At 46.4% G+C, this 21,681-nt stretch overlaps 1 protein-coding gene across 1 annotated transcript; it reads right to left on the bottom strand.

Moving 5' to 3' along the window:
• Positions 1 to 784: 784 nt before the first annotated feature.
• Positions 785 to 17,290, bottom strand: CMTM7 (CKLF like MARVEL transmembrane domain containing 7). Its single transcript, XM_053410416.1, has 5 exons — positions 16,908 to 17,290; positions 9,053 to 9,226; positions 5,254 to 5,352; positions 3,701 to 3,782; positions 785 to 1,666 (listed from the first exon to the last, which is right to left on the bottom strand). Exons 1-5 carry the CDS (start codon positions 17,061 to 17,063, stop codon positions 1,653 to 1,655), a joined length of 525 nt encoding a protein of 174 aa, XP_053266391.1. The 5' UTR covers positions 17,064 to 17,290; the 3' UTR covers positions 785 to 1,652.
• Positions 17,291 to 21,681: the final 4,391 nt, after the last annotated feature.

Raw genomic sequence — 21,681 nt, 5'->3', positions numbered from 1 at the left:
GCCCACCTTGTTATCCTGAAACAGCAATGAGATGCTGTCAGGCTGTGAAATGAAAGCACTGGGTTAAATGCTTACTTCCAAGTAAGCAAGCATAGGATTTTGCTGCAAGCCCCACTAACTTGCTCTCAGCTAAACAGTTTTAGATTATCTTGTGGAAAGGTTCAAACCCTTTTGCAGATTTGTTTATTCAAATGTTTCCACTCCTCTGTTTCCTGTAGATTTGCAAAGTGGATAAAAACATTAAAAGCACAATGAAACAAAATAAAAAACACAATTTCACATAAACACACCAGAGACCGGGAGAATAACCTGCAATGATAATGTTAAGACCATCTAGGACTCAAAAGTGCTCTGGAAGGGAATTTTCCTAAATTGGTACCTGAAGGTCATGAAGTTAATCCTCACTGAGGGGCATTCTATTAGCTTGCTGCTACCATAGAAAGAAGATACTGTCCAATGTACTGCAGTCAGACAACAGGGGAATACAAAACAACAAACCATCAGCAATAGAATCCCTATAAACCGAAATAGCATGTTGAACACTGAAATAATGAAACAAGAAAACTTGCTGCTTCTTTTTTTACATAGCTGCCGTAAGACTTCCCTATGAACTGCTCTTTTGCAACACAAAATAAGATTTGATTGTATTTAACTGGGGTCTTCCAGCCAAAAGAGCTGATCTTCACAGAGACCAAAGTTAACTATTAATAATGCCAAGCAACTTATTATCAAAACTGAAAACTTAGGGGAGTTGGTTTTGTCTAACAGGTATGGAAGCGAGTACTGTTTTTGAGGTATAAAATTTATTTAAAATTATTTTGTCATGAATAAAAATACTTAAAAACAGAAGAAACACTAGGACACAAAGGAAACTCTGTTTCACTTCTGAAGACATATTCACAGTAAGCCAGTAAAAACATAAATTATCAAATGCCTTTTCTCGCACCGGGAGCCAAAAGCCAGGAAAGGCAGAGGTAAGCAATAGAATTTGCATGTATAACTTAATATAAAGCAGCTGCTGGTCCATGATAAAAATGTAGCATTTTCCAGCTGCAGATGAAAGGAAACACAGTACTTTTCCCACCTTCAACCTTTATATGCAGGTCCCAGTTCAGATCACTCAGGTAGCTTGAGTGCTATCAACGTGAAGAGAGGGGAGCTAGCTCCTACCAAATCGTGGCATAGAATAATCATTTTTACATTTACACCCCACTTTTCCTTCAAGGAGCTCAAAGTAGAATACAAGGTTCTCCATCACCACCCACATTTTATTCTCACAACAATCCTGTGAGGTAGGTTAGGCTGAGGGAAAACATCTGGTCACCCAGATAACATCATGGCCAAGAATTTCAATCCTGGTTTCCCCTTGTTTGCAGAAAGAAAGAAAAAACAGGTTCCCTAATACAAGAATCTTGGTATTAAGACAATGCAGTATAGAGGCTGCTGGTACTAACAATCTGGACAAATTAATATGAGGAGTGTAAGACCAGAGCCCTCTGGTGGTCAACTCACTTAGTAAGAGGTTTCAGGAGTCATTACAAAAGCAAGTCCTCAAGACGATCACCAGAACAAAATTCCATCTTACATACATTTGCTGTCTGTTAGCCTATGAAATCCTCAGTTTGGTGTGTGCATCATGAGTGCCAAAAGTTTCACACAGCAGCATCTGAAAAAGAAACAGAGAAAGACTAGAATAAACTTGTCAAGCAAATTACAGACACAATTTATATAGCTGCTCCATAAAATGAATTTTCTAGGCAAGCTCACAAAACAATTTCATCCAATGAAAGAGGGGGGAGCTTTGTAAATGTTTGGGACATGAAGATGTAATGGTAGATTTGTCACATACTTAAGAGGGCAAGGGGTGACTTGGAACCACCCAATATCCATTCTGTCTGCATTGATGCCTCTACAGCGAGACCCCATCTCTCAGTGTAGATGTGATATCACCCTATATACATAAAAATGTAAGGCTGTCATCACACTGCAGTTTGTGTGATTTTCGGCAGGCAACTATGCCAATTCCAGTGTGGCAGCAGAAGAGCAGGCAGGCAGATGAGTGAGGAAGCAATGCAGGTGGCGAGAGGGCCAGTCAAGCTGTTTAAACAGAAGGTGGGAGATGCTTCAGAGAGCAGTTGGCCAACCATATTCTGAAACGCTTCTCCCCTCCTTTAAAAGAGGGCAGGTATTTAGGCGACCTAGAAAGAAAGGGGCAGGTTTGGGTGAGCTGTGAGGAAATAGGTGAAAGGGTACATTGGTAAACGGAGTTGATGCATAGATAGTATTGGTGTGGGGGAGAAAGAGGTGAGCAGGTAGGGTTGGCACATGGAGCGAGCAGGTGTAGGAGCTTCTAGTAAATATTTTTAAATGCTGAACTACTGTATTTTTTGCTCTATAAGACGCACCAGACCATAAGACACACCTAGTTTTTGGATGAGGAAAACAAGAAAAAAAATATTCTGAATCCCAGAAGCCAGAACAGCAAGAGGGATCTGGCTTCTGGGATAGCCTCTTGCTGTTCTGGCTTCTGGGATAGCCGCACGAAGCCTCTTCAAGGCAGCGGGATGAAGGCTCTCTCTGCCCTCAAGAGGCTTTGCACGGCAAAGCCAGGACAGCAAGAGGGATCGCTGTGCAGCGATCCCTCTTGCTGTCCTGGCTTATGGGATAGACGCACATAGCCTCTTCCGGGCAGCAGGATAAAGGCTCCCCCAAGAGCAGCCCTTCTCCCTCCTTGGGGAAAAGCCCCCAAGAGCTGCACACACACACTCCACGGGGGTCTTTAAAGGGAGCACTGCGCAGAGCCTCCCGCCTGCATTCGCTCCATAAGACACACACACATTTCCCCTTACTTTTTAGGAGGGAAAAGTGCGTCTTATAGAGCGAAAAATACGGTATATACAAACAGTACCAAACCAGAAGATTTTTGTCTTAATTTTTAAAAAATATAGACATGAACAGGGAGAAATACAGAATGAGAGTGCAAATGTTCAGGCATGAGTAAAAAAAAATTTGAATGTAAGCAAGTGTTTTCAAATGTTTTTATCCCTGATAAAGGTCACCAGCTAAGTTATAGTTAACTGTGAGGATTTATTTAAAATATTTTATTCCATCTGCTCAAAGCTTCTGATGAGCAGGTACACCTTTTTTTTTATCCACTCCTTTATATAAAGAGTCATTTATTGAAGGGATGGCATGAATAATATCAGAGATGTCTGCACATGAGATGGAATTTTATAGGTACCAAGCTTATGCTTAGCAGGCCAAGAATATCTTACAATGAAGGGAGCAAATGGAGGAAGCTCTAGTGGTGTCAGTCTGCAGTATAATTTACATAAATGTGAGCTGGCTTGGGTCAAACATATTGCTGAGTTCTTTGCTGAACCTTGCAGCTACAACAGGAATGGAGTATTTAGGTCTCTCCGGCTTTGTAACGCAGTTTACAATCTAGGTTGCAAGAGTCAGAGAACACAAGTGAACAAGGCTGTTTCTTATGTCCGAGACAATCCATGATGCCACTGAGAAGTTGGGGGAGGACAATGTCTTGGGTAGAATCACTTTATCTTTCTTGTCTAAGAGGCTCTTGCTTGTCATCCTCACCTACGCTCAGACAGTTCTGCCAATGGACTACCAATTGGTCATTCCATGGTTAAATAATGCAAGTTAGCTATGGTTGGTGCAATTTAATTGACTAGATACTTACCTGTTGACTGAGTGACACAAGAGACTTTGTAGGATAGCCATATACTTAAGAGACACAGAAACGAAGCTAAGAAGCCAAATACCTGTTAAAAACAAAACAAAAAGAGCCGTGTGATAACTAAACCTTCTAGTATAGAGAATCCAATATACCCTATACCAACATTTAAGATTTATCCACTAAGGATTCTGTTCACCTCATGCATCCAGTTGATAGATCCTATCCAGGATTAAAAAAAAAAAATGGACACAGGTGGCGCTGTGGGTTAAACCACAGAGCCTAGGGCTTGCCAATCAGAAGGTCAGCGGTTCGAATCCCTGCGACGGGATGAGCTCCTGTTGCTTGGTCCCTGCTCCTGCCCACCTAGCAGTTAGAAAGCACGTCAAAGTGCAAGTGGATAAATAGGTACCACTCTGGCGGGAAGGTAAACGGCACTTCCGTGCGCTGCTCTGGTTCGCCACAAGCGGCTTAGTCATGCTGGCCACATGACCTGGAAGCTGTACGCCGGCTCCCTCAGCCAATAAAGCGAGATGAGCGCCGCAACCCCAGAGGCATCCGTGACTGTACTTAACTGTCAGGGGTCCCTTTACCCCTTTACCTTTATTCAGGATAAATTAGGCTTCTAGTTTAAAGTGCTGTTTCATGAACTCTGTTGGACTAACATACTCGATGTTGCCAGCTTATTATGCAGCCAAAAGAGTGGCCATTAGGAGCTACAACCCAGAAACTCTGAAATCTGCATGGCCCCAATGGCCACATGATGTAGCCATATAGTGTGGAATCTGGCTGCAGAGGCAGAGTTTTAGAGAACCTAATTATAATTTAAAGTGGGCAAAGCTTACATAGCGCTTGTTATTGCAGGGGAAAGTCTAGTACAGTGGTACCTTGGTTGTCGAACTTAATCCATTCTGGGAGTCCATTTGACTCCCGGAACCATTCGAAAACCAAGGCGCAGCTTCGGATTAAGGAAGCCGCATCGGACGTTCAGCTTCCAAAAAACGTTTGCAGACCGGAACACTCACTTCCGGGTTTGCGGAGTTCAGGATCTGATTTGTTCAGGAGCCAAGCCAAGTACCTCAGAAGGCAAACCCCTTGCAAGTCGAACGTTTTGGCTCCGAATGCAGCAAACCCAGAAGTGAGTGTTCTGGTTGCGAACATTCTTTGGAACCTGAATGTCTGGCGCTGTTTACGTGGCTTCTGATTGGCTGCAGGAGCTTCCTGCAGCCAATCAGAAGCCTCGCCTTGGTTTCCAAACATTTTGGAAGTTGAACGGACTTCCGGAACGGATTTCATTCGACTTCCAAGGTACCACTGTATATATACAAGGTTTTGTCAAAGGCCCTCCAACACTCAACCCAACCAGGATACAGAGCACAAACAAGGGACAAATCCTGACTTGTGGTATAGACTACAGCTCTACTTTACATGCAGCTCTACCTTACATGCATACAAAGAGTAATTATGCAGAAAAAACTTGGAATCTGCACTAAAATCAGACCCCAGCAGTAACAATGTAAAAGCAATTCCTTGTTGATGGGGGAAAAAAGCTGCCTCACCGCTCCAGCTGTAAGACTTGCTGACCCAGTGCTTCTGGCCACCACCACGACCGATCCAATGAGAAGAAGGGTGGTACCTATTAGGTAATGGAGAAACTCCTGAAAAGAAACAAGCACAGAACAATTTTGAAGACAACCCAATAAAAGGAGCATTTCAATGTGGCACAACACTGCCAACCAATCAGAGTCTTTTGCTTTAAATCACCTGTGAAAAAGGAAACATGGGACTGCCGTCTCTGGCCCAAATCGCATTTCCTGGAGGAAAGACACTGTTCTGCTGAAACAGATAAGGTTGCTATCCCTTGCTCTTCCCGCTCCCCGCCAAAACAAACAAACAAACAAGTTCTTTTCGAGATTGCACAATAGGTAACCATAAGAGAGATGCTGTAGTCTTGCTGGTGGTGTTACTGATGAGGAGAGCATAACTCCCAAACAGAAAGGCAAAGCCCTATTGGTCTCTGAGGGTTCTGCTTGCTTCCCTTCCTCACGTTTAGTGTGCATCTGTGGCCAAATTGTCATTCTCTCTTTAGGCTTTGGAATACACGGGGATCCTTTTTTGCTCCTTAAATCATAGTGTGAGTGCGGCATGATTTGCTGCCCGTTTATATTTGCAACTTTGCTTTCTGAAGCAGCATTCATATCCGCTATCACTTTCATTTCAAGAAATGAACCAACTTTTCTTTATTCCTCTGGTGTGAGCTTCTTGGGGCATAAGGTTAAGGATAAATAAATTCACAACAGATGCATGTTCTAACTCTCAGCTTAATATTGGGGCTGTGCATACGAAGACACCTGCACGTGGGTTCAAAGCCACTTTGAGCTCCTGCGAGGAAAAGTGGCATATAAAACTATAATAATACATACACCTGATTTTAAAGCCTTTAACAGAGATGCTGCAACTACATTTCCAAACGAGGGGCAAAGGTAAAGGTAAAGGGACCCCTGACCATTAGGTCCAGTCATGACCGACTCTGGGGTTGCGCGCTCATCTCGCTCTATAGGCCGAGGGAGCTGGCGTTTGTCCTCAGACAGCTTCCGGGTCATGTGGCCAGCATGACCAAGCCACTTCTGGCGAACCAGAGCAGCGCATGGAAACGCCGTTTACCTTTCCGCCGGAGTGGTACCTATTTAACTACTTGCACATGACGTGCTTTCGAACTGCTAGGCTGGCAGGAGCAGGGACCAAGCAACGGGAGCTCACCCCGTCACGGGGATTCGAACTGCCGACCTTCTGATCAGCAAGTCCTAGGCTCTGTGGTTTAACCCACAGCGCCACTAAAAAGCAGGTTATAGAATCGCATGTCCTAAGGCTACTGCGGAAAGTTAGCATATCACAGAGGTGGGTCTAGTCTCCACACACCCATGCTACTTTTTGATCCGCAAAGAGGAAGCATTTCAAAACTGATAAGCATTTCTAAAGTGGTACAGTGATGGTCCCAGGAGGTTTGAACTACGTGGTATTTCTGAAACTGGGACTTTAAGGTACAATAGGAAAGTGATAATGTCACCAATACACCTCACTCTGTCTTTTCAGGAAAGACCCGAACTGCGTGAGATGTTGTTTTAATTCTCTTGGGTACTAATTAGAGCAAACTCTAGCACAGAGTTTGCTCTGCTACTTTGCACTCCTTTGCCCCTCCATGGGCTATGAAGATTCTGCAGCAAATTTTCCAGTTGTCTGACCTTCCCCGTGGGAGAGGGCCTGCAGCTGTTGACTCTTGTCCCTGAATAGCAAGTCAGAGAGACAGAGCAGACTCATCTCTCCCGTGGATGCTGAATGCAGCGATAGCAGCAGAGAAAGTAAAGGTAAAGGTAAAGGGACCCCTGACCATTAGGTCCAGTCGTGACCGACTCTGGGGTTGCGGCGCTCATCTCGCTTTATTGGCCGAGGGAGCTGGCGTATAGCTTCCAGGTCATGGGGCCAGCATGACTAAGCCGCTTCTAGCGAATCAGAGCAGTGCACAGAAATGCCATTTACCTTCCCGCCAGAGTGGTACCTATTTATCTACTTGCACTTTGACGTGCTTTCGAACTGCTAGGTTGGCAGGAGCAGGGACCGAGCAACGGGAGCTCACCCCGTCACGGGGATTCGAACCACCGACCTTCTGATCAGCAATTCCAAGGCTCTGTGGTTTAACCCACAGTGCCACCTGCGTCCCAGCAGCTGGGTCAAATCAGGAGTGGGGAAATGCCATTGTCATGCATGTACCGTATTTTTCGCACGATTGGACGCACCGGACCATAGGGCGCACCTAGTTTTTTGGGGGGGAAATAAAGGAAAAAAAATTTCCCTTTATTTTCCCCCCAAAAGCAGGTCAGGCAAACCGAACCAGGTCGAGGAACAGCGGGATAGTGGCGCTGCGCCTCCCTGCTGTCCCCCGAGCTTGTGGGGCTGGCTGATGTCTGCCTGGCGCGCGGGGCGCTCTGCTTCAGGGCGCCCCGCCCGCCGGGTGGCAGGCTGCTATCCGCAGCTTGGGGAGCCTTGCGGGGAACTCCTGCAGGGCTCCCCACCCTGCGGATGTCTGCCCGGCGCGAGGGGCGCTCTGCTTCAGGGCGCCCCGCCCGCCGGGCGGCAGGCTGCTATCCGCAGCTTGGGGAGCCTTGCGGGGAACTCCTGCAGGGCTCCCCACGCTGCGGATGTCTGCCCGGCGCGAGGGGCGCTCTGCTTCAGGGCGCCCCGCCCGCCGGGCGGCAGGCTGCTATCCGCAGCTTGGGGAGCCTTGCGGGGAACTCCTGCAGGGCTCCCCACCCTGCGGATGTCTGCCCGGCGCGAGGGGCGCTCTGATTCAGGGCGCCCCGCCCGCCGGGCGGCAGGCTGCTATCCGCAGCATGGGGAGCCTTGCGGGGAACTCCTGCAGGGCTCCCCACCCTGCGGATGTGTTCCCGAAGCGCCGGGCGCTCTGCTTTCAGGGCGCCCGACGCTCCGGGAAGCAGGCTGCTATCCGCAGCCTAGACACGGCTAGCGGAGCGCTAATCCCGAAGCTTGGGGCTGCGGAGCTCAGCGCGCCCCAAGCTTCTGGGTGCCGGCAAGGTCTAGACGGCTAGCGGAGACCTTGCCGGCACCCAGAAGCTTGGGGCGCGCTGAGGTCCGCACGCCCCAAGCTTCGGGATTAATGCAGCGCTCCGCTAGCCGTGGGAGAGCTGGGTCTCCCACTGCTAGCGGATAGCTTCCTGAAGCCTGGAGAGCGAGAGGGGTCGGTGCGCACCGACCCCTCTCACTTTCCAGGCTTCAGCGAAAGCCTGCATTCGCTCCATAGGACGCACACACATTTTCCCTTGCTTTTTAGGAGGGAAAAAGTGCGTCCTATGGTGTGAAAAATACGGTACTACAGTATAGTCTTCGACCATCTGCAGTAACTGAAACATCGTGGCAGCTCAACCGACACACATGCATCCCCTCTAACTTGCTTGTTGCAAATGCAGATTGCAGAGCCCATCACATTTTAGGACAACTAGGAGTCACGGGAATCCTGCCATTTCAAAAGGGCCTGAAAGTGTGCTGGGGGAAACCTGAGGTTCCTCTTTATGTTCTGATAATGTAAATTTTCTTACTGTGAAAACTGATGACTGGGAGCTGATCACTTAAGATTTAATTCTCTTTACGTTTGGACTTTGCTTAGATCTCACTGTCACATTTTATGGCTTTTTGGTCCCACTGTCTTACTAACGTTTTCTTTCGGGGGTGGGGAGCTTTTGTTTGTCTTTACAAGTGCCACGGGCCAATTTATTAAAAGCAACTTGTCCCGTACCGCCCGGAAATTAAAAACAAAAGCGATTTTAACTATGAGCAGGAACTTACTGCAAGTGGCCAGTTGATGCAAGTCAGCATTCGGTAAATTCTGAAGATATAGACGACGTAGAAAATGAAGATCATAACTAAGTCAAACATGGAGATAATTTTGAAGTAGGTATATGTACTGTGACTGGCCACCGGTGAAGCAATGATGCAAATAAATCCGATCAGCAGCAATAGCTGAAAGGCAAGAGACAAAAGAGGGTGAATGAATAGGAAAGCAAAACAAACTCCCAACTCGCAGTAAAATGCTCAAAATGAAAAAAAGAAAAGAAAAACCACTTTTTGAAGAGTCCGAAGAAAACAATTCCAACTAAAGTAACGATAATAAAACTTAAAAGTTTAGATTACAAAAATATATTGGGGGAGGGAATACACTGGGGTACAATCCGAAGCAAACTTACCGCATGCAACTCAGTTTGAAGTCAGTGGAACTTTGGTGTAAATGTTTGTTGGGTTCAAGCTGCCAAGAGGGCAGGTTTCTAAAGACGGCAACAGTTACAGTGGTACCTCGGGTTACATACGCTTCAGGTTACAGACTCCGCTAATCCAGAAATAGTACCTCACGTTAAGAACTTTGCTTCAGGGTGAGAACAGAAATCGTGCTCCAGTGGCACGGCAGCAGTGGGAGGCCCCATTTGCTAAAGTGGTGCTTCAGGTTAAGAACGGACCTCTGGAATGAATTAAGTACTTAACCCGAGGTACTACTGTACTACTGTTTTGCTAAGTGGGGCTTAGGTCATCAGCAAACAGATATCCAGAACACAATGGCTGCATGCTAACACTATGTCTCATTCTAGGCTAAAAGAGGAAAACCTCGCATTTAAGAATAATTTACAGTTGATTTAAATATGAAAACACCACATTTAGTCCTGTATCCTCTCTCCACAAAAGCCAACTAGATTGCCTGTAAGAAGCCTGCAATGTGGACCAGAACTCAATAGCACCTTCCCCTCCTCTTGTGCTACACAGAAATTATATCCAAAAACCCACAACCTCCAGTACTTAAGGAAGTACAGCAGTAGCTCGGGTTACATATGCTTCAGGTTACATACGCTTCAGGTTACAGACTCCGCTAATCCAGAAATAGTACCTCAGGTTAAGAACTTTGCTTCAGGATGAGAACAGAAATCATGCTCCGGCAGCGCGGCGGCCCCATTAGCTAAAGTGGTGCTAAAGAACAGTTTCCGGTTAAGAATGGACCTCCGGAATGAATTAAGTACTTAACCCGAGGTACCACCGTACACATAAGATTCCTTAAGCTTCAAAATCCCAATATCCTCCACATTTAGAGACATCCAGCCATTTACACACTTCAGAGGCCGCCAATCTTTCTGGGCCTGTGAGTACATTTGCAAACCAGAGAAACTGTGCTGGGCACCATGTACATAATCAGAACACAGATGCAACACACAAATACACTTAATTCTTCCCCTGCCAGACATTCCATTTAACAGCTGCAAAAGACTATGTCTTTCAAAACTAATCTCAGAATGGCAGGTGGGGGAGGACAGGACCCCATAGGTGCTGGGGAAGGTATTTGGATTAGATACTGGGAAGGTTAGCAAGCTCTACAACCAATGAAGGTGCTTCTGATTAGCTGCATTCTGGCATTATACAACTCAACATTACATAGAATATGCAAACAGGGACGAGCATGCTACCTCTGACCCCATCACTGTACAAGAGTTGGAAGGCAGAGTGTCTGCAGCAAAGGCATTGTGCTCCTATAGACTCCCCCCAAGTTGCAGAATACTGGAGAAATCCAGGCTCTACACTGCTATGGGAAGTTTCCATTAAGCACCAGAGGTCCCTCTCTGCAGATGGTTGTCTTCCAACTCATGCAAGGTGACAGGGACAGGTGGAACAGAAGTGGCACTTTCCTCCCCATCCACACATTCTACTTACTCATCCATATAATGCCCGAATTGAACTGCTCTTTCAAACCAATTCAGCAACCCCTCATGGAGATAAACGATTCCACTGCACAGATGGAGATTTCAGAACCTTCGCTTCCATGAAGGGTAGCTCTTCATGCAAAAAAGGAAACCCCAGAAAAAGCGGCTATCTTCATTGTAAAGGTAAAGGGACCCCTGACCATTAGGTCCAGTGGCGGACGACTCTGGGGTTGCAGCGCTCATCTAATTTTATTGGCCAAGTACAGCTTCCGGGTCATGTGGCCAGCATGACTAAGCTGCTTCTCGCAAACCAGAGCAGCACACGGAAACACCGTTTACCTTCCCACTGGAGCAGTACCTATTTATCTACTTGCACTGGCATGCTTTTGTTTTTTTTTAAAAAAATATTTATTAACATTTTCAAAGTTAGTACAATAAAGATATAAAAAATCAAAAAGAAAAAGGAAAAAAATACGAAAAAACAGAAAAACCAAGATACATAAAAATTAAAAACACATTAAGTTCACAATAATTTACTTTCATTGACATATTTTCCCGACCTCCTCATACCTCCCCTTTTTGTATTCCAATTCAAATTATTGATTCAGCAAATCCTTAACCATAATTCTTAACCTAATTCCACCTCTCTTTTTTTCCCCTATCCCTCAGAACATTACAGCTGAAAACCTCTTAAATTCCATCCAACATCATTCTAACATTCATTAATTTTACAATATTTCTGTAGATAATCCTTAAATTTCTTCCAATCTTCTTCCGCCGACTCTTCTCCCTGGTCACGGATTCTGCCAGTCATTTCTGCCAATCCCATGTAGTCGATCATCTTCAACTGCCATTCTTCAAAGAGTGGACAAATCCTGTGTCTTCCAGTACTTTGCAATAAGTATTCTTGCTGCTGTTGTAGCATACATAAAAAAAGTTCTATCCTTCTTTGGCACCTGTTGGCTGACTATGCCTAGAAGAAAGGCCTCTGGTTTCTTCAGGAAGGTATATTTAAATACCTTTTTTAGTTCATTATAAATCATTTCCCAGAAAGCCTTAATCCTTGGGCACGTCCACCAAAGGTGAAAGAATGTACCTTCACTTTCCTTACATTTCCAGCATTTATTATCGGGCAAGTGATAAATTTTTGCCAGCTTGACTGGGGTCATGTACCACCTGTATATCATTTTCATAATATTCTCTCTTAAGGCATTACATGCCGTAAATTTCATACCTGTGGTCCACAACTGTTCCCAGTCAGCAAACATAATGTTATGTCCTACATCTTGTGCCCATTTAATCATGGCTGATTTAACCGTCTCATCCTGAGTGTTCCATTTCAGCAGCAAGTTATACATCTTAGACAAAATCTTAGTTTTAGGTTCTAACAGTTCTGTTTCCAATTTTGATTTTTCCACCTGGAAGCCGATTTTCTTATCCAAATTATATGCCTCCATTATCTGATAATAATGAAGCCAGTCTTGCACTTTGTTCTTTAGTTTCTCAAAACTCTGCAATTTCAGTCTATGACCTTCTTGTTCCAAAATTCCCCAATATTTCGGCCATTTGGCCTCCATATTGAGCTTTTTCTGTGCTTTCGCTTCCATCGGTGACAACCACCTTGGGGTTTTATTTTCCAATAAGTCCTTATATCTAATCCAAACATTAAACAACGCTCTCCTGACCATGTGGTTTTTGAATACTTTATGTGCTTTAACCTTGTCATACCACAAATATGCATGCCACCCAAATACATTGTTAAAACCTTCTAAATCCAAAATGTCTGTATTCTCAAGAAGCAGCCAGTCTTTCAGCCAGCAAAATGCTGCTGATTCATAATAAAGTTTAAAGTCTGGCAGGGCAAATCCACCCCTTTCCTTTGCATCCGTTAATATCTTAAATTTTATTCTAGGCTTCTTGCCCTGCCAGACAAATCTAGAAATATCTTTCTGCCACTTCTTGAAACAGTCCATCTTGTCCACAATTTGCAATGTTTGAAATAAAAACATTCTAGGCAATACATTCATCTTTATAGCTGCAATTCGGCCCAACAAGGAAAGCTTCAAATTTTACCAAATTTCTAAATCTTTTTTCACTTCCGTCCAACATTTTTCATAGTTATCTTTAAACAAGTTCCCATTTTTAGCTGTCATATTAATCCCCAGATATTTCACCTTCTTAACCACAGTCAGACCTGTTTCATTCTGGAACCTCTCTCTTTTAATCAGTGTTAGATTTTTCTCTAACACCTTAGTTTTTGCCTTATTCAGTTTAAATCCTGCCACCTGACCAAACACATGAATTAGTTCCAAAACCCTTTTAGTACTAGATTCTGGCTCCTGTAACGTTAAGACTAAGTCATCTGCAAAAGCTCTCAATTTGTACTGTTTGGCTCCGACCTGTATACCTTTAACCAACCGGTCCCTTCTAATCATGTTCAGCAGGACCTCCAGGACCGATATAAAAAGCAATGGGGAAATTGGGCACCCCTGTCGTGTCCCTTTTTCAATCTTTAATTCTTCCGTGACCACGTTATTTACAATTAATTTGGCCTTTTGTTCAGAATATATTGCACCTATACCATTCTCAAAACCTTGACCCACCCCCATACCCTGTAGGTTCTTTTTCATAAAACTCCAAGAGATGTTGTCAAAAGCTTTCTCCACATCCACAAATATCAAAACTGCTTTAGTGTTTATATTCACTTCTAACTTTTCCAAAATGTCAATTATGTTCCTCAAATTGTCCGATAGATGTCTTCCCGGAAGAAAGCCCGCTCGAACCTTATGGATCTCCTCCATCAATACTTTTTTCAGTCTCTTAGCCAAAATGTCAGCAAAAATTTTGTAATCCACATTTAATAAGGATATGGGACGGTAGTTCTTAAGTTGAGTCTTTTCAGTCTCTGTTTTCGGTATTAGTGTAGTATAAGCCTCCTTCCACGACTCTGGTGCCCTTTTCCCTTCCAAAATTTCATTGCAGACTTCCTTCAGAGGTTGTAATAACCACTCTTTCAAAGATCTATAATATCTGGAGGTCAGCCCATCCGGTCCTGGAGACTTGCCTAGTTGCATATTTTGGATGGCACCTTCTATCTCCTGGTCAGATATTTTACAGTTCAACATTAGTTTGCTTTTGAACTGCTAGGTTGGCAGGCGCTGGGACCAAGCAATGGGAGCTCACCCCGTCGCAGGGATTCAAACCACCGACCTTCTGATCAGCAAGCCCTAGGCTCTGTAGTTTAACCCACAGCGCCACCCGCGTCCCTTGTTTTCATTGAGGTGCATACAAAACATTGATCTCCCAGAGCACACCAGTCTACCAGTTCTCAATCAATATGTATTTTTGAATTTATAATCTGTAAAAAAAATTATTCCTTCTAGGTAAAAGTTAAGAGATCATATCCCCCCCCCCCTGTTAGCGGGGTAATGCAATCCCACTTGAGAAATCCTCAAAAATAATAATGAAAGGGATAGGGAAGAGATCCTGGAAAACTCATGCACCTTCTCTAGTGAAAGATGGATTCCAGTCCCCACTGTGCAATGCAACAAGTGTGTGCAAGATAAGATATTTGATACAATAAGCTGTAACTTGACAGTTACGCATTTGAGCAGTATTCCTTTTCTAAATCTCAGATGTCGGGGTTACCATGTGCAATACTTTCTCTAGCTTTTTTTTTTCAAGGTTAGAGAAAGTAGTTGACAGTAAAACACCTCAATTCCCAGGGTCTTCTTTGAACAGGAAACACATTTTTGTGCCTTCCTGTTTTGACTCAGCTGAATCAGTCCGCTCCTTTATATTCTCTACACGTACGATTGTGTCGCTGCTCACCCTAGTAATAGGGTTGTCAAATTTGCAGATGACACAACCGTGATTGGGCTCATCCCTGAAAGGGAGGGTGAAACGCACTATAGAGATGAGGTGGAGCGGCTGACAGAGTGGTGCAGAGCTAACAACTTGCTCATAAATACAAGGAAGACAAAGGAGCTTGTGGTGGACTTCAGGAGACAGAAGAGCAATATCCAGCCACTTTTGATTGATGGGGTCTGTGTGGAGAGGGTAACAACGTTCAGATTTTTGGGCATTGAATTACAAGAGGATCTGTCCTGGAGTGTCAACACAAGGGGGCTTGTGAAGAAGGCGCAGCAGAGACTGTACTTTTTGAGAATTCTAAGGAAAAACCATCTTCCGCAGAAACTGCTGCTTGCCTTCTATCACTGTGCCATTGAGAGCGTGCTCACTTATGGCTTATGTGTGTGGTACGGAAGCTGTACTACCCAGGACAGGATGGGGTTGTGCAGAGTTGTTAAGGCAGCAGAGAGCATTGTTGGCTGCCCACTCTCCACCTTAGAGCAGATTTATGCCACAAGGTGCCATAGGAAGGCACTGGACATAGTAAAAGATCCATCGCATCCTGGTCACTGTCTCTTCGAGCTCCTGCCGTCGGGACGGAGATACAGGACGATGAAGACAAGAACGAGCCGTCTTAAGAACAGCTTCTTCTCCAGAGCGATCTCAGCCCTGAATGGGAAGCCTGGACTTTGAAAGTCATCTAATCTTCCTTGCTGTACTATACTGTATTGTTTTAATTAGTGTTTTTATGGAGCAGTCGAGTAATTTCGTTGTCCCTGAGAGGGGGCAATGACAATAAAGATATTATTATTATTATTATTATTATTATTATTATTATTATTATTATTATTATTACTAGTTCTTTACAATGCTACTCAAATCACAGCTAATCTTTCAATATTTATAGAGCCCTCCTTTTTTAAGAAACAAGCAAACAAAAATGCCATACTGAGTTGGTTTTACATTTTGAAACCTCTGAGGAAATTCAGCTGCAGCTGAAATAGAGAGCCCTCACATGGGAAAAAGATTACAGCAAAAATGTTTCTCTTTCTAGCAAGGGATGATTTTTAATGCAGTCTTTCCAGAGCTAGCTTCCAAGCTAAAAAAGACAAAGGGTTTAACAATCTTGAGCTTTAATCCTGTCATGTCCTAAAGAAATCTTAAATTGACATGTTTTCAATTCATATGCAGATACAAAGCTTCCCCTTATTATTTTTTCTTCAGATCTAGATGAGAACCATGCACAACAAACACAAAACAAAGGTAAAGGGCTAGATCCAAATGTGCCCTTTCACGAAGGAGGCTTGTTTCTGGGGGGGGGGGGGAACCCTAACAAGTGTAGCTGCCCTACCTGTGCCCCAAGGTACTTAATTTATCAAACAGTTACGGCAAGCTTGTAGGTCTCCGTCCTTTGTAGTTCTTCCAGGGCATCTAAGCGGCGCTATTAGAAGTGCGCGCGGAGGGAAGAAAGATGAAGAGCAGGCGAGAGTTGCAAGACGAGGAAAACGGGAAGGAAGGAGGCAGAAGAGAAAGCAGTAAGTGGAGGGAGGCAGGCAGGCAGGCAGCTGAGCCGTCGGAAAGGCTGAGCAGAGCAGAGCCGACCCCATGGCCGCGGAGGAAGTCGCTGGCGGAGCGCGAAAGACGACGGAAAGCAAACTTTTTTTGAGTCCATGGTCTCTCCCGCCTTCGGAGGCGCAGATACAGCTCCTCGCCACGGACGCACGAGGGGGCCTAGGTACGCCTCTACGTAAATACAGAAAGTCACAGTTGCTAGGCCATCGACTCTGAAACAAGCAGCCAGCTCAGCTTCCCCCCCAACACCCAAACAGGGTTGACCAAAGGCGGCGTGGAGCGATAACAGCGCGAAGAGCCGCGCTTCTCCTTCGCGCGCTCGACGGCGCAATGTGGCGCCCGCTATTCTGGAGAGAAGCGCGCTGGCGGGAGCAACACGTGCAAGAAGCCCTCTGCCTCTCATTGGAGCGCCAGATTTAGGCCACGTCGTCCTCCCTTGAGGAGGGGAAAAAAGGCGCGCGGCAAAACAAGCTCCAAAACTTTGGAGAAGGAACCCGGACCCCCCGGAATCCGTGGACCGCCCGCCTCGGCCCCCTTACCATCTGGGCCACTTTGAGTAAGGCGGAGCAAGAGCCCGCGTAGCCTCTGTCCAGCAGCCCGGAGTCCGGCCCCGAAGCCGAAAGCGCCGCCGAGGACGTCGACGCGCCACCGCCGCTGCTGGCGTCGGTGCGGACCACCTGCAGCCCGCGAGACATCTTGGCGGGCGAGGAGACGGCGCGGCCGGCCCTTCCCTCACGCGCTCTTCTTCCTCCTCCTCCTCAGCGCTGCTAGGACCGCTATGGGGCTCCGGAGGCGGGACAGGGCGGGGCGGGGCGGGCTGGCTGCAGCGCCTCTCTGCACAGCTGGAGCGGGGCGGAGAGGACGAGCGAGGCTCCGGCGCCCCTGAGTCTCTTCCACCAGGCGGCCTGGTGGAAATCTGTGCGCGCGTCCTGAAGAGGGAAGGTGGGCCTCAGCGGCGGCCGCCTCAGGCAGGAGCCGTTTCGTAAAGGGACGGTGGGGGTGTCAAGCCAGAGCTTTAGCAGCCGGGACAGCGGGGCTCGGCTGCAGGGGACGAGGAGGGGACCCCCCACCCTCCTTAACAAGAACTCTTAAAACTTGAGTTTACACGGTGCGAGAGTTCACACGAGACTCCCGGGCCCGAGGCCTCTCTCGCGAACGTTTTTCTTTGCCTATCCCGCCTCAGGCGGCGGGGCCGGCTCTCCTTTTCCGTCACTGAGGTTTCTAGAAAACTTAAGTCCACAATAAATATTTCAGTCGTCGAGATGTCATAAGACTGCTGGGCTGTTCATTTCTAAAAACTTTAAAAACAATGACGGCGTCTTTCTCTTCCTCCACCCCGCCCCCACCTAATATCCGGCAATTTGGAAAGTCGTCTTTTAGCTTTGCAACTTCCTTTCCGAAAGGTCTTTCAGGGTTCACTCTTTTGTTTAATAAAAGTAGGTGGTTAATTACACGGAGGTGCAAGTGATGGGCTTTCCATTCTATGCTACCAGCTTCCTCTACAAAGCTTAAGCTCTGGACTGTTGTTTTGTTTTAATTAGATCTTAATAGGCAGCAAATAAAACTCTAGATTTGTGAACAAAACATGCTAACAGGAGGTTCTGGTGGGAAAAACAAAAACCCTTCCCTATTTATCTCCTGCTGCTTGTGCAGAAACAGTGGCATAATAGTTGAGCATTTTAGTCAACTTCTCCTTTTATAAGGCACTATGGTGTGTTTTTTTTAAAAAAAAGACTGCTCAATTGCTTCAATTTAAGTTTTTACTCATTATCGCCAACTTTCCCCAATAAGGAATATAATTGAGGTGAGTGATAATGTAGGCAACAATTTGGGAATGTCAACTTCCCTTTATCGCCTCTACAGGGGGAGAGCCATGTTAAGTCTATTACTACAGCAAAATCAGCAGGGAGCCTTGCAGCACCTTACAAGACCAGCAAATTTTATTATGGCATAAGCTTTCATTGACGAAGACTTACCACACAATTAATTTAAGGAGTTTGCTGTCACAGCCTACTTAGATGGGTTTAGCATGTCATTGGGAAACAGGCGCTGGTACTCATGAAGAATCAGAATTGTAGAGTTGGAAGGGACCCCAAGGGCCATCTAGTCCAACCCCCTCCAATGCAGGAATCTCAACTAGATCATACGTAACAGATGGCCATCCAACCTCTGCTCTAACAAAGGAAGAGTCTACCACCTCTCTTGGGAGTCTGGTCCACTGCCCAACAGCTCTTTACAGTTGGAAAGTTCTTCCTGATGCATAGTTGGAATCTCCTTTTTTCTAGCTTGAATCTATTGCTTCTGGTCCTAGCCTCCTGTGCAGAAAACAAGCTTGCTCCACCCTCCATGTGGCAGCCCTTTAGATATTTGAAGATGGCTATCGTATCTCCGTAAATGGGACGCGGGTGGCAAATGGGACGCGGGTGGCGCTGTGGGTAAAAGCCTCAGCGCCTAGGGCTTGCCGATCGAAAGGTCGGCGGTTCGAATCCCCGTGGCGGGGTGCGCTCCCGCTGCTTGGTCCCAGCGCCTGCCAACCTAGCAGTTTGAAAGCACCCCCGGGTGCAAGTAGATAAATAGGGACCGCTAACCAGTGGGAAGGTAAACGGCGTTCCGTGTGCTGCGCTGGCTCGCCAGATGCAGCTTGTCACGCTGGCCACGTGACCCGGAAGTGTCTGCGGACAGCGCTGGCCCCCGGCCTCTTAAGTGAGATGGGCGCACAACCCCAGAGTCTGTCAAGACTGGCCCGTACGGGCAGGGGTACCTTTACCTTTTATCGTATCTCCTCTCAAGTCTTGTCTTTTCCAGGCTAAACATGCCCAGTTCCCTCAACGGTCCCTCATAAGGCTTGGTTTCCAGACCACCCTCTGACAGCAATGGTGAGCAGCACCTCTCCAGGAATTCAGGCAGAGATCTTTGCAGCCATAGCTTTATATGTCAGGAATGGAACTTCTATCCTTATTTTGCCCATACCCCATGGGCCAATTTTGACAGGTTGGAACAAGAGTGCCCACCTGTCAAAAGTTCAAAGGGGCTTGCTGAGATCAGCAGAAAATTCAGCTTCACCCCAAATACACAGGAAGAATGTCTAATACCTGTCCCTGCTACTGTGTGAATAAAGGACACTATGATGCATTTCTTCATGATGTAGTTTGTCTAATTTCTGGGGTGCCTTTCACTGTGCAAGGATGTATTTAAAAAAAAAGAGATAGTGCACATGGTCTCCACAAAAACCTTACCTTCACAGTAACATTCCAAGGGACCACAACAAAGGTTCATTGATCTCTCATTCAGACGTAAGGGGGGTGGGAGCATTATCATAACACAGCAAGCCCAGAGACCAGACTGAGAAAAGAGTTAACGTACACCTGACCAGAAGACGTGCCTAGTTTTTAGAGGAGGAAAGGGGGAAAGCTCCATTTTGGGGGGATCAGCTCACAGTTGTGCAGCTTCTTTTGCAAAGGAGGAAAGCCCCTTTTTTGAGGATCAGCTCAAAGTTGTTGAGCTTATTTGCACAGGGTTTTTATGGGGTTCAACTCACAGTTCTGCAGCTTTAGGAAAGGAAAGGGAGCCGTTTCTACAGTTTCCAGACAGATAATCTAATCAGCCAGTCACATGTCGCTGGGGAAACAGCCTCCATCTGCAGAACATTAAAAAATGGAGGCCTGGGCAAGGGGGCGGGGCCAGAAAGGGAGCCAGCAATCGACCACACATTCGCTACATAAGACACACAGACATTCCCCCTTACTTTTTAGTAGGGAAAAAGTGCGTCTTATGGAGCAAAAAATACAGTAGCCTACTAGACCATTATACCATTTCTCCCCTTTAAATCAGGAGAGAAGTATTTTGGTTTCACAGGCCAGGTCCTTATTACGTCCATCAATCACCTTCCTCCACCACCTGTCCAGAAGACGACTTGGTTCTCCTGTCCAGAAGGAGTGATTTAAACACCTGCTGAAATGGAGGAAGGGGTTTGCCTTTTCTTCCCCTGAAGGTATCCTGCGTGGCAGAGGGTATAGATTTTTCTTCAGGGTTTACTCCTGAAGCCTCTTTCTCATGGATAAGTATACAGTGGTACCTCTGGATGCGAACGGGATCTGTTCTGGAGCCCTGTTCGCATCCTGAGTAGAACGCAACCCGCAACTGTGTGCGCACGGGGCACGATTCGCCACTTCTGCGCATGACGTCATTTTGAGCATTTGCGTATGCAGCGAAACCCGGAAGTAACGAGTTTCGTTACTTCCGGGTCGCCGCGGAGCGTAACCTGAAAATGCTCAACCTGAAGCATATTTAACCCAAGGTATATTTAACCCAAGGCGTTGGTTCACCAGAAGCGGCTTAGTCATGCTGGCCACATGACTTGGAAGCTGTACGCCAGCTCCCTCAGCCAATAAAGCGAGATGAGCGCCGCAACACCAGAGTCGGTCACGACTGGACCTAATGGTCAGGGGTCCCTTTACCTTTATGACTGTAACTGCAAGGCATCAGTTTTCGTTCTAGAAGGGCGACCACCTTCCCAGGTTGGCGAGCCCCATCCGCTCCTCCGTTCCCTCTATAGCACGTGTAGAAATCGCTGCCTTGACCACTGGATCTTCTATTGGCCTCATCCACTCAACCCACCAGAGCCTGTGCTACTGTAACAAATGACCAAACTTGATCCAGTGTACATGCAGCTGCAAGAGGCCTTCCCTGATACCCCTACAGTCCATTGCACCTGCTGAAATCAGGCATGAAAGGTTTCTGCTGTAGTTAACGTAATACGTTGTGGTGTATGCTTGGTTGTAGAGTGTGTGTGCGTTGCAGGGGATTCGACTAGATGACACTTGGGGTTGCTTCCAACACTACAACACTGGGCTCTCACTTGTGGGGTGCCTCAGGGTTCTGTCCTCTCCCCCATGCTTTTTAATATCTATATGAAGCCGCTGGGAGAGATCATCAGAGGGTTTGGACTGGGTGTTCATCAGTATGCAGATGACACCCAGCTCTACCTCTCCTTTAAATCAGAACCAGTGAAGGCGGTGAAGGTCCTGTGTGAGTGCCTGGAGGCGGTTGGAGGATGGATGGCGGCTAACAGATTGAGGTTGAATCCTGACAAGACAGAAGTACTGTTTTTGGGGGACAGGGAGCGGGTTGGTGTGGGGGATTCCCTGGTCTTGAATGGGGTAACTGTGCCCCTGAAGGACCAGGTGCGCAGCCTGGGAGTCATTTTGGACTCACAGCTGTCCATGGAGGCGCAGGTTAACTCTGTGTCCAGGGCAGCTGTCTACCAGCTCCACCTGGTACGCAGGCTAAGACCCTACCTGCCCGCGAACTGTC

The sequence above is a fragment of the Podarcis raffonei genome, chromosome 12 (genome assembly GCF_027172205.1).
Source record: "Podarcis raffonei isolate rPodRaf1 chromosome 12, rPodRaf1.pri, whole genome shotgun sequence".
NCBI classification, from domain to species: Eukaryota; Metazoa; Chordata; class Lepidosauria; order Squamata; family Lacertidae; genus Podarcis; species Podarcis raffonei.
The sequence above is the reverse complement of the archived record's forward strand: the minus strand, read 5'-3'. Positions and strand labels throughout refer to the sequence as shown.